At 41.3% G+C, this 13,077-nt stretch overlaps 1 protein-coding gene across 4 annotated transcripts in view; it reads right to left on the bottom strand.

Annotated features, from left to right (window-relative positions):
• The window catches only part of PIR (pirin), a 100,999-nt gene that overhangs the window by 25,532 nt on the left and 62,390 nt on the right, over positions 1-13,077 (bottom strand). For all 4 annotated transcript variants that reach the window (XM_065412386.1, XM_065412395.1, XM_065412403.1 and 1 more), the window contains exon 6: positions 391-475. In XM_065412386.1, coding sequence (XP_065268458.1) covers positions 391-475 — 85 coding nt within the window. The remainder of the gene's footprint in view (positions 1-390; positions 476-13,077) is intronic.

The following is a 13,077-nucleotide window of genomic DNA, read 5'->3' as shown; positions in this document are numbered from 1 at the left end:
AAACCAGGCGCATCCCTTTCCCCAAACCAGTCTCCAAAATCACATTAATTGGACTAGTTTTACATATCCCAATTATTAATGGTTTTCAGACACTAGAATTTGGCCTAATAACCTAGTATTATACTTTAGATACAGGGGAGGATCTTCAGCCCTTGGATACATGGACGATACTCACATCAATGAGAATTATGCCCCTGTATTCAAGGGCAGCATTTGGCCAAGGGTAACTAACTGCCATATTGAAACTTTTAAACTCTGAGGATACAGAACACTCCATAAGGAGAATATTTTACCCATAATAATTCAAAGATACAGAGATTCATACTCAACCCATTACAGGAGAAGTGGCTTCAATTTCTTTGTTAAACTGGTCAATGAAATCTTTCCTACCTTTGGGAACTGGCTGAATGTGCTTGGCTCCTTTCTCCAGCTTGAAGTCCAAATATAAGGTTGGTGTGCGAGTATATATCTTTGACTAGGGAAGAAGTAGGGAGAAAAAGGTCATTTCTATAAATGGAATATACTTTTATATCATATAATGATTTTCACATAATAAATAGCATGTCATCAAATGAATAACTGAGTTTGTTGTTATTTAACAAAACAAAAAATTGCATTACACACGCTATCAAGTATTTGAAGATCATTTCAGCACTACAATTATTTAACTGTATTTTGTAGCATGTTTCATATGAATCATGTTCCAAAATACTTTTCACAGTTAAATAGTTCTATGACAAAGTTAAAAAATAAATACATTACAGAAAAATGAGAGAGCTCAAGAGTTACAGACAAAGGGGAAAAGCTGTATTTCCAGCTGAGATATGAAATGTTTGAAAGTGTGAATGAGGTGGTGAGTTACAGATAGGCTCTTCCATATAGCAAGACCTGCAGAAAAGTGGCTCTTACGCCCAAAATCGGTGAGACTGCATGGAGGGAATGAGACTGGGTGCTAACAGAACTGGGGAGTGAGAAGTAGCGTAAAGTCAAACTCTCATGGAAAGGCTTATATAGTTTTGAACTGGGTCCAGAGATGAATAGTGGTAAAGGCGTTTGAGGATAAGATATTCTTTGTACATGCAAGAAGGCAAGCAACAGCACTGTACATATGAAGTCTGCTTCCCCAAGTTCTAGTTATTCAATACTGAAGGTTTTTGCAACACTCAAGAGGAGATGAAGTGGTAGATGAAGATTTCTATAGCAATGGAGTCAAAGTAGGGGTTTCCACTGTCATAGTGGCAGCTTCACAAAAATACAAGATCAAGGAGAAAAGTTCAGAGTAAACAATTATGCCAAGGTTACAAAGTTACCAACTGAGAGGTCAGAGTTGAGGAGGAGCAGTTTTTGATTAATATTTAAAATGTTCCCTACATCTGCTTGTTTCAAGGAAGCCATTATTCCTTTGGGCATATACACTGTACACTCATGGGAAGTATCCAGCCCATCCAATAAAAGAAATGTTGTGAGGAGTAGAAACAATGAGGAGTCCTTGTGGCACCTTAGAGACTAACAAATTTATTTGGGCATAAGCTTTCGTGGGCTAGAACCCACTTCATCAGATGCAAGGAGTGGAAAATACAGGAGCAGGTATAAATACACAGCACATGAAAAGATAGGAGTTGCCTTACCAAGTATGAGGTGAGTCTAACAAGACAATTCAATTAACAGTAGGATACCAAGGGAGGAAAAATCACTTTTGTAGTCGTAATGAGAGTGGCCCATTTCAAACAGTTGACAAGAAGGTGTGAGTAAATACACTGGTTTCATCGCTTCAAAATTCAGAAGGATGCTCAGTGTCATTAGCCCTGCATATGTTGATGGGCATTATAAAATTTTACCATGAAGTGTGAAGAGTTGAGTTTGCTGACACAATGCTGACCACATCTGACTGGCCAATATAAACTAGAGCAAATTGAACACTTCAACCTCCCTGGCCACACAATAGCAGATGTAAAGGTAGCCATCTTACAGCAAAAAAAACTTCAGGACCAGACTCCAAAGAGAAACTGCTGAGCTCCAGTTCATTTGCAAATTTGACACCATCAGATCAGGATTAAACAAAGACTGTGAATGGCTATCCAACTACAGAAGCAGTTTCTCCTCCCTTGGTGTTCACACCTCAACTGCTAGCAGAGCACCTCACCCTCCCTGATTGAACTAACCTCGTTATCTCCATACTGATTTATACCTGCCTCTGGAAATTTCCATTACGTGCATCTGAAGAAGTGAGGTTCTTACCCACGAAAGCTTATGCTCCCAATACTTCTGTTAGTCTTGAAGGTGCCACAGGACCCTCTGTTGCTTTTTACAGATTCAGACTAATACGGCTACCCCTCTGATACTAGAGCAAATTGTGTTCAGCATCATGTCAGCTAACAGATTAACTACAAGTTGACACAAGTTTGAACACAATTTTCCCTCATCTACACTGACAGACAGTCAGTATTGCAACAGCCAATTTAAGACTTAATATTTTGACCACAAAAATTTTTGAAATGTAGACATATCATATGGAACTACTGTGGCAATGAGCACTACCCTTGACAGTAAATGTTTGCAGGAGATTATCCCTGGAACAGGGACTATATCTTCTTCTATTTTCACAGGGCAGAGCACACTCTAAGGAATCTGTGAATGAACAATGTTAGCGAAATCTGAAGACAGGGTGCAATAGACAGTTTTTACACAGCCCTGCCACAACACATCTAGGTTGCTGAGTAACAACAATATAGCCATTTTCACAAAATATTTTTTCAAGCTACAGCAGTGTTCATTTGACTCAGAATGCAGAATACTAAAAATTCTGCATTTTATGACGTGACTTTTTGTAGAGCTTGCCTTTTATGCACACTAACAAGGACTCAGATTAGAACAAAACAATTGGAGTTTGTAATGAACAACAATGGCCTCTAAAGTTATTGATACCAGATTTAGTACCATCAGCATGCAACAAACGGTTCCAAAGTAGTGGGTGAGTTTTGTCTCATTGTTTACACACACACAAAGTAACATTTTCAAGATGATTTCAGTGCCCTTTGAGCTGTAGTTTGAGAAGGGTAGTTTTATTGTTATGTTGGAACAGGGAGGATGTTGACATTAAGCATTCTCTCTTCCTTTAATCCATCCTAAAGGGAGAGGGGAGGATTTGTAAACAGGAGGCTTTTTCTTTTGTTTACCTAAAGTTAGACCAAGCAGAGCCTGCCACTAGCAAGTGATCACTTTCACCTTCATTGTAATGAACAGAATGGGCCCAATCTTTTGGCTTTGAAACTGCATCAGGAGATCTCAGTGCAGCCTCTTCCATCTTTTAATTTAAGCAGCTTCTGAGAACCCTTTAAAGAAATATTCCCATTTGTGCCGTTCCGTGAGCACCTTAGAGCAGTGATGATGTTCCTTGTATGGCGGCACACTGACCGGTTGTAAAGTACTGTGCACACTTTACAGTCCTACATAAGTGGATAATAAATAAGATGTCTCATTGCAGGTGTAAAGCACAGTGAAGGAGATCAAAGCTGTACATGAATACATACACTCAGTGCTTAACACTTAACTAAGTCAACAACAGAGGAAAGGGTTAGGAACCTTTTGAAAAATCGGAGGTGGGGAAGAATTAAAAGAGGAAGTTGGAATTTTACAGAGATTTTATATTGTTTACGACAAAATCATTTACTGTTTTGTGTGGGAGATCGCTGACAACCGTTAAAGTAGTACAGCCTTATCCATCATCTCCAAAATATAACAGACATGCTTGCGGATATTATTTCCTGCACATGTACACTAGACTGGTTTAAACTATGTGCATCTTTGTGGGTTAACTCATCTTAAGGGCTTTGTTTTATGTATGGATTAGTGAACTGCAAAACCATCCTTTAAAAAATAAAATCTGCTTCTAAAGTTACAGCACAAAAAAGGCCACAGAATTAGTAAATTTGCCTCCTTTTGTTCTTCTGTAAAGGACAAATATTACTAGCCATGTTACATTACTCTTCTGTGTCTTCAAATTGCAGGTAGGCTTTAACCTTACAGGCCAACTTCGTACAAGAGCAAGTTTCCATAGACATAGGCCAGATCATTTCCCACTGTGGAAAAGCCCACTAACAGGTAGACTCCTGAAGATGCCTCCAGATCATTTCCTCAGGGATGGGGAAAAGGTGTGGAGTTCTCACCCCTAAACAAAAGGCAGGAGGATTGGCCTAGAGAGCGTCTGGATCTCAGGGGATCTGACTATCCATGCAGGGACCTTGTGCTTCTGAAGTCACTCACCATGGTGGAGCTATGCTGACAGGGCTTCCCCAGTTTGCAACTGCCTTGGGAGCCCTCCCCTAAAGGAAGGTTCCACCGAGTGGAAGGGCTCCATACAAAAAGCTAATTCAGCCTCAGAATTCGTTTGACAGTGGATTTCCTAGTGGTTCCCATGGGAAATAGGGAGAGGTGATGCAAATAGTGAACCCATTTCCACCCTCCCCTTCCAGTCTCTCCCTGCTCACGAACCACTAACCCCACAGAGAGCTCTTCGCAGGGCTTCGGGACAGAATATGTTGCCTTGGAGTTGACACTTCCCCCTTCCATATACCCAAGGGAACAGTCTAGCTGTAAGTTATGCACATCCTGAAAATGATTTATAAAGGACCCTTAACTATGCAGTGCTACCAGACATGTAAAAATATCTCCACCACTTCCTAAGTGCCTAAGATATATAATCATAAAGCCAAATCCTGAAGTCTTTGCTTATTTTCTTGTAATCCTTGCTCTTCTGGCTTTAATGGAAAATTCCTGGACCAAGCAGTGAGTAAGAGGTTCAGAATTTGGCCTTTTGTTAGCAGTGGCCCATTCTAATAATATGCAGATTCTCCATATTAAACCCCAAAAATATAAAACACTGTATAATTAATCGATACTTACAAATTTCCTTTTAAAACCAAGGATTACCCACACTGCATAGTCTTCAAAAACTTCCCAATCACAAGTCTGTAATTTTTATCACCCTGAACAGTCTTTCCTTCCTTCCTCAGGTTGTATTTGTAAACGTTTTCTTAATTATGAGAAGAAATCATTGCCACATGTAAGCTGCGTAGCCTAATGAAATCATGGTTGCACCAATGAGGCGACACTGCATTTTCTAATACAAGCGTGACAGACAAAAGTACACTAAGTCCTCCATCAATTCACTTTCTATATATCAGAGCTGATTTACTGAACCTTTTTAATGCTGGCAGTTTATTGCCATACTCAAACAAAACAAATAAAATACGAAGTGAAGTGGAGTTTGCATACCAACAAAGTTATAAATTCTATCAACATGTCACTTCAAATGCTTCCATATGTATTTTATAGTATCATTTTAAAAGACATTTTTGATGGAATGTTTTTCAGGGGACACACTTTTTAAATTCACTAAGGCGCATTTCCAATTGTGATTCAATTCCTGATCAGATTACAATTTGTAACTGAGGTAAGAAAATCCCAAATCTTCAGATCTCATAATTAGTGGTTGCATCTCCTCTTTTCTCCTAAAATAGTGCTTTCCTGTCAGATGAATGGAGAAATCACACAGATTCCGTTTGCATTTGTGATTAGATGCACACTGATGACGTGCCATCAGGATATTGTATTAGAATTGGAGCTACTCAATTCATGGAACATTATGAATTGTATGAGCAAATAGTGACTTTTGGGGGGGCTCTGCCCAGATTCCCACAATTTTTCCTCCTCTTAAAGGCTCTGCGTTGGATTGACGTGTCCTTCTGACCAGTGACAGATAGACAGATCTCATCCAGAGCCAGTCAATGCTGCTTCTAGGGGGGGTTGCTGTTATATAACTAACCTACATGCTAACATTCATCTACATTTATCTTTTAGGGATACTGCACATTATTGTAACCATAATTTTCCATACCCATAACCCCCTGTTGTCTGTTGTCAATCCTTGTAACTTTATACGTAAACGTAGGCCTCGATACGGTAACTGAATCTGAGTGGACAGACCTTTGTATCTATTGTAGAGCCCCTTTTAATTAAATGAGGGTCCACTGAACAGATCCGAATGCAGGATTGAGGCCCCAAGTTGTAAACTCTTTTGGGTAGCAACCACATTTTTTATGTCTGTAAAGCTCCTAGTGCATCTTGGACAACTATATAGACACATAATAAATTATTCAGTAAAGAAAAAATATTCATCAGGGAGAGCACATTAGGTATGTAATTCAATAGACATGGTGAGGGAAGAAAAAAAATCTATTTGGTTTATAACAGCAATAACAACCTCAGAGTCAATCATTTCCTGGAGTTAATTACCAGATGGGTTAAAAGCCTCCTCCAGATGGTCACTAGCTGCCAGGAAATACCCCACCCATCAGTCATTATTGCTTAAAACAATTAGGATACTGATCTGCATTCCTCATATTCACATCATATTACTATGAACTAAGGGTACAAATGCAATGGAAAAGCTTTGTCTGAAAAGGGAATACAAAAAACGAATGTGAAACATGAATGGTATGGAAATAGATCTGTGTTTCACTTGTTGCACAGAGCTGTACTACTGTCACAACCAGATGAATGTAATGCTCATGGAAAGTGTTGAACTGACAGCCAGCAACATAAGGTTCCCCACACTAATCCACTTATGTGCCTCCACACTCTCCTGAGGGGACCATCTGAAGGGGTGAGAGGTTAGTCTCCATGCCAAATCAATTCCTGCCTTCCCTGCTGAGACTGCTAACAAAGAATGTGATTGTTGTGATTAGGTTACCTGACCGATATTAAAAGGACTAAGACTAAATTCCAAGACATCAAAGCACAACAGTTTAGTTTTCGTTCTCCACGGCTTGTTAAAAAACTCATTTAGAGGCTAATTTTTTTCATCTCCAAGTAATAATGAATGAATAAACATGAATACCTGAAGCAGTTTAGACCACAGATTCAGGTTGAACACCTATGTAATATTTCTGTATGAAATGTTAATAGTACCAAGAGAGAAATCAAAGACATAAACAAAAGCTTTTATTTCAACTGTTTGCTTTGTAATCAAATGTTGTTAATAAAGACTAAATAACTATTTCATAAATAATGAGAGTCCAAGTTATCAGAGTACCTCGGGAGTTGCAGGTTAGATCATTCAAATCCATTATCATACTTATCCTTTATCGTTTCAAAGTATATGAACAAAGGGATATTCAATTAAAGTGAAAGGTGAAGAGTTTAAAACTGATAAGAGAAAACAATTTAAGAAAATGACAATTAGCCTATTGAATCTACAGTTACAAGATATCACTGAGGCCAAAGGACAACCAATTAAAAAAAAGGGGAGGGAGAGACCTAGAAATTAATATGAATAGTGAGCACATCCAGAGTTTCTAGACTGAATTTTTAAAATAAGGGATATAACTCTCCTGATTCTGGGCATAAACCAACCCATCCACTGACAGGGCTAGGAAGGAACTTCTCAGCACCATAATCCCACGCGTTGGTCACCGTTAGATTGGGACTTCTGCAACATGTTCTGCAGGGGGAAAACCTTAAACCCAAGTTTCTGAAAGCAGAAGCTACTGCAGAATGCTACACTTTGCCTGCTGCTAAGTGGAGTATCTTGCTCTTTGCATAGGATACTGGTCTTTCATAACCTGCATTGGCTGTCTGTTGAAGTTTAAGAGGTTGACACTGACCTAGGACTTACCTACTTTGGAAATCACCTTTTTCCCCACAGCAGTCCCACAGTCCCAGGCTGCACTCCATCACAAATGGTACCATTATTTACATATACAGGGCAACATATGCAACTTAAAAATATAATTAAAAATTGCAAAATTATAAAAATGGCAACGAATGACCTTGCATCAAGAATAAAGCTTAAAACGCTAACTGTTCAAATTTCTTCTTCATGTCACAGGAGAGCATTTGGAAGCCTCCAGCAAAACAGCGTTCTTACTGCTAGCCTCTATGGATATGTCTACACAGCAATTAAATACCCGCAGCTGGACCAGGTCAGCTCCCTAGGGCTCGCGGGGCTCGGGCTGCAGGGCCGTAACATTGCTGTGTAGATGTTCAGGCTTGCGCTGGAGCTCGAGCTCTGAGACACTGCGAGGTGGGAGCAGAGCCGTCCCTAGGGTACGGCAAATCGGGGCGACCGCCCTGGGTCCCGCACTTTGGGGGACCCTGCACTTCGTGAGGAAGCGGGCAGGGAGGTGAGGCGTGAGTGGGCAGGGGCGAGGACACCCCTACCAACCTCCCCCTCCCCCCAGCTCCTCCTGACCACCGGCAGGCCCCACCGATCAGCGCTTCCTCCTCCCTCCCAGTGCCTACCACTGATCAGCTGTTTTGCTGTGTCTGGAGGCGCTGGGTGGGGGGAGAGGAGCGAGGGCTCAGCGCACTCGGGGGAGGGACGGAACTGGGTGGGGAAGAGGCGGGGCGGGAGCGGATGAGGTGGGGCTGGGAAAAGGCGGGGTGGGGTGGGGCCTTGGGAGAAGGCGTGGAGTGGGGCGTGATAGAAACTCAGTGCCTATGTCCCAGGCCCTGCACCCCCCTAGGGATGGCCCTGGGTGGGAGGGTCCCAGAGCCCACACTCCAGCCCAAGCCCAAACAGCTACACTGCAATTTTTAGCCCTGCAAACCTGAGTCAGCTGACCTGGGTCAGATGTGGCCATGCCATGGGTCTTTTATTCCCTTGACGACGTACCCTCTGACTCCCTCACACAAAGGACTTTAAGGACCTATGATATTGGTCTCACATACTGTGGAAGTGACAGTTTCACTACAACCAGTGGGGCTAGGGGCAGTGAGACAGATGAGTTGCTGTACAGCCTTTGTGAGACTGATAAGGCTGTTGCATGCAGCTGTGTAGATACCTCCCTACCTATCCACAGACATGACATGCTTTTAAGATGATTGTGGGGCCCAGACAGATGTGTGCCTTATGACACCACCCTTCCCCCCCTTATTTGTGATGTCATTTAAACCTGTTGCACCACTGGCTCATCAAGAGCAGAGGTATGTAGAAAGAAAGAAAGAAAGAAAGAAAGAAAGAAAGAAAGAAAGAAGCACTGACTGAGATGATCATTCTTTTTCTAAGGGAGGAAAAAATAAACACTACCATGTGGACCTGCTGAATTCTTGCCAGAGGGCATTAAATGTCAACAAGTCTAGTATATTTCCTTGTCAAAATAAACTTTAAATTCAAAATGATTAACCCTGATGACAGTAGCTACCCCTTTTCTGTATATTGTTGTGTTGGACACACCAGTCACTGAAATCAAATCATCCAACTCTGCTACATGCTAGAGAGTGTAAACTCAGAAACTGAAACTATGCCTGGCAGCCAGCCTTCTATATCAGAATCCACTTTGGACAGATCTGCTCTTCTCTCTCCAAGGATGAGGTAATCTAATAAAAATGCACATCCTGCCAAGAAGAATTTCAAAAGCAGTATTTCCTATCATTTATTTCTGATTGTGCAAAATCCTTAATACTTATAATGAGAACATTGAACAAACAAGCTACCAGGAGTGAAATGTAAGTACCCACGTTACAATTACCGTTTGTCAAAGGGGTCCAAAGCCATACCAGATTTCACACTTTATTTGCAGGCTGGGCAACAGCTGTTTATCTTGTATTGGTTCAAAGACTTATATTCATAGAATCATAGAATATCAGGGATGGAAGGGACCTCAGGAGATCATCTAGTCCAACCCCCTGCTCAAAGCAGGACCAATTCCCAACTAAATCATTCCAGCCATGGCTTTGTCAAACCGGGCCTCAAAAACCTCCAAGGAAGGAGATTCCATCACCTCCCTAGGTAACGCATTCCAGTGCTTCACCACCCTCCTAGTGAAATAGTGTTTCCTAATATCCAACCTAGACCTCCCCCACTGCAACTTGAGACCATTGCTCCTTGTTCTGTCATCTGCCACCACTGAGAACAGCCGAGCTCCATCCTCTTTGGAACCCCCCTTCAGGTAGTTGAAAGCAGGTATCAAATCCCCCCTCATTCTTCTCTTCTGGAGACTAAACAATCCCAGTTCCCTCAGCCTCTCCTCATAAGTCATGTGCTCCAGACCCCTAACCATTTTTGTTGCCCTCCGCTGGACTCTTTCCAATATTTCCACATCCTTCTTGTAGTGTGGGGCCCAAAACTGGACACAGTACTCCAGATGAGGCCTCACCAATGTCGAATAAAGGGGAATGATCACGTTCCTCGATCTGCTAGCAATGCCCCAACTTATACAGCCCAAAATGCCGTTAGCCTTCTTGGCAACAAGAGCACAGACCTGAAAGGACTGAGGGGGTCTTTACCCTGTGTGCTTTTTTTTTTTTTAAATGAAGTCTTTTGTCCATTGTCCCTATCTAGATAGAAAAAACCTCAGTGTGAATGTGGTGGTTCAACTGCAGGCCACTAACTCCAGTATAAAGCAATGTCAGGCCCCAATCCTGCATCGGGATCTGCTAGTGTGGACCCCTGCTTCCATGGGACATCATACTAGTGCAGGGGTCTGCTATTGAAAATCCTGATGTGAGATTGAGGACCTTAATCTCTTACCCACATTGAGTGATACTGGTCTGAGAGGATGGTAGCTTAAATGGGACTGAAATATTTATGTAAGAGGATGCAGTGTTCTGTTCTTCTCTCAAAAAAACCCCAACACCTCCCCGCCCAGTCCCCCTTCCAAGACACAGAAGGGAAAGAGATTATCAGCTATTTAACTAATGCAGTCACATCCACACAGGTTGATCCTTGTGCCCATGCAGGGACCCAGGGCCACACACAAGCACAAGGATTCACCCGCAAAGATCTGACTGCAGGGTCAGGGCCTAAATGTATCTTCCTGCTCCTGCTGTGAAACACGGATCATAAAAGTAAAGCTACACAGTGTTTGCAATGCACCAACATCAAAGTTGTCATTGCAGCCTTACATTTTGAATTTCTTCATTTAGGATTATAGTGTCCATCCTAAAAGGGCTATTAACATAGAGCCCAATTATTCTCCCACACTAACTCCCTCAAACAGTACAATTAAACCAATTTTGTTTACATTTAATAGCAATTAGATTTTTTAAAAATATACGAAAAACATAAAAGACAAAGATTGTAATTTCTTTGGGACAGGGACCATCTTTTCATTATATATGTGCACATAGTGATTAGCACAATAGGGCACCAAGACCTGTTGGGGCAGTGGTGGGCAACCTGCGGCCCATCAGGGTAATCTGCTGGCGGGCCGCAAGACAGTTTGTTTACATTTGCATGGCTGCTCGCAGCTCCCTTAGGCCGCAGTTCACCGTTCCCAGTCAATGGGAGCTGCGGGAAGCAGCACAGGCCGCAGGGACGTGCTGCCGCCACCTAAAATAGATCATTTTGGTAACGTCTGTTAAATGAATTTGGTGGTGTTAGTCTTGTTCTCAGTGGACAAAGTATCCACATCAAAAAATCCACAACCCCAGCTGGCATACACATTGGCCATCTCGATAAAGAGGTAAAAAAACCTGAACTATTCTCTTACCCACACACTATGTTGTTTCTCCAGATAAGGGTTAAGTCACACTGGCAGAGCAGTATAGAGAGGATTATGTTCTATTTACTATATTTTTAAAGTCCGTAGAACTATGATACCTAAGATGTCTTTATATAGAACTAGAAATGGACTGATTATAACATTATTAACAAGTAACGTAACACAAAGTCTGTTGGGGTCCCCTGGCTCTTCCTAAAGTTTACTCTGGATACACACAGATAAAACAACACAGGTGCCTTGTACTCGACCTACAAAACAGGCAAAATGGGATAAACTATGGGAGCCACACATGATTGATTTCAGCAGTCTAACAAGTGTGCTTGGGGCAATGAGATTATGTATTGGCTATCAGAATCAGTGGAATGTGTCAGTGTCAGTGTTAGGGAGTTACTTGTCAGTTTGATGATCAATTAATAAATCTGAATTCAGAGCTTCCATTCAGTTCATACTCTAAATGTGGGGCATGTTTGCAATGATCTCACTGACCTTGAATTCAATTTGGACAACAGAGAGCGCCACATACAGCTTTATAAACCAAGTCAGAACAACAGCGACCCACAAACACTAACATTCTCCCACACTGAAAAATTACCTCAATTTTCTTGGAAACAAACAGTTCCAACATCACTGTCTGCATGTGCCAAGTTGTTACACACTCTAAGACACATTCTCCAGACCAGGAGAATCCAGCAATGCTGACACAGAGCAACAATGTCTAGCTTTGGTTGGAGATACCACAAAAAAATAGTGGCAAAACAAGAGGCATGCTACGCGGTAATGTACAGCTCTGGAGCATGCTTTGCTATTTCCTTTGTTGTCTCACCAATATGCATAACCCCCACATATTTCATTTATTTCCTCCCTCCCCCCACCCCACCCCTGATCTCCAGCATAGCAGCTCCTGAGTGACAAACAGCCACAGGTATACACCACAGTCAGTCCTGTGTGAGTGTGTGTGTGCATGGAGGAAGGTAAGAACTGGGTCAGGTGACAGGATGAATGCCATCCCAGGATATAGGAAATGCGGTGGTGACCATGCTGAAGGGATGGTGTAAGCCCATATTAAGCTTGCAAGGATTAGATTTTTAACAGTAAATGTCAGTAAACGTTGATTTTGCTGTGCACACACACTGACAAAAAAAATATTTCCATTGATAAATAATCAAAGATTACAGATAAGCAAAGTAAGAAGAATGCTGCTTGAGGAGTTCTTAGACTCAAAATCCAATTATTTAGATTTTTGAATTCGGTTTGTTACCTGAACTACCAAATGAACAGTAAAAACAGCTATGAGCTGTTGATTTAAGGATATTTACTTTGTATCTTTTGACATGTGATGTTGACAATTTGTGTTTAAATGGTTCATAAAGCTTTAACCTTTTGAATCTCAACATCTACTGTCATTAAATAATTGTCTGATGCCCTCATAATTTCCTGCAACTGTGAAAATTTAAATTGATAAAAATAAAATAAAAATTCTTAAAATACATAATTTTGCACAACTGTGAACATTAAAATAGATAAAAATCTAAATAATGGTTAAAAATAAACATCAACATCATCCATCAAAATT

This window comes from Emys orbicularis, chromosome 1, assembly GCF_028017835.1.
Source record: "Emys orbicularis isolate rEmyOrb1 chromosome 1, rEmyOrb1.hap1, whole genome shotgun sequence".
NCBI classification, from domain to species: Eukaryota; Metazoa; Chordata; order Testudines; family Emydidae; genus Emys; species Emys orbicularis.
This window is presented reverse-complemented; position numbering and strand designations above follow the sequence as displayed.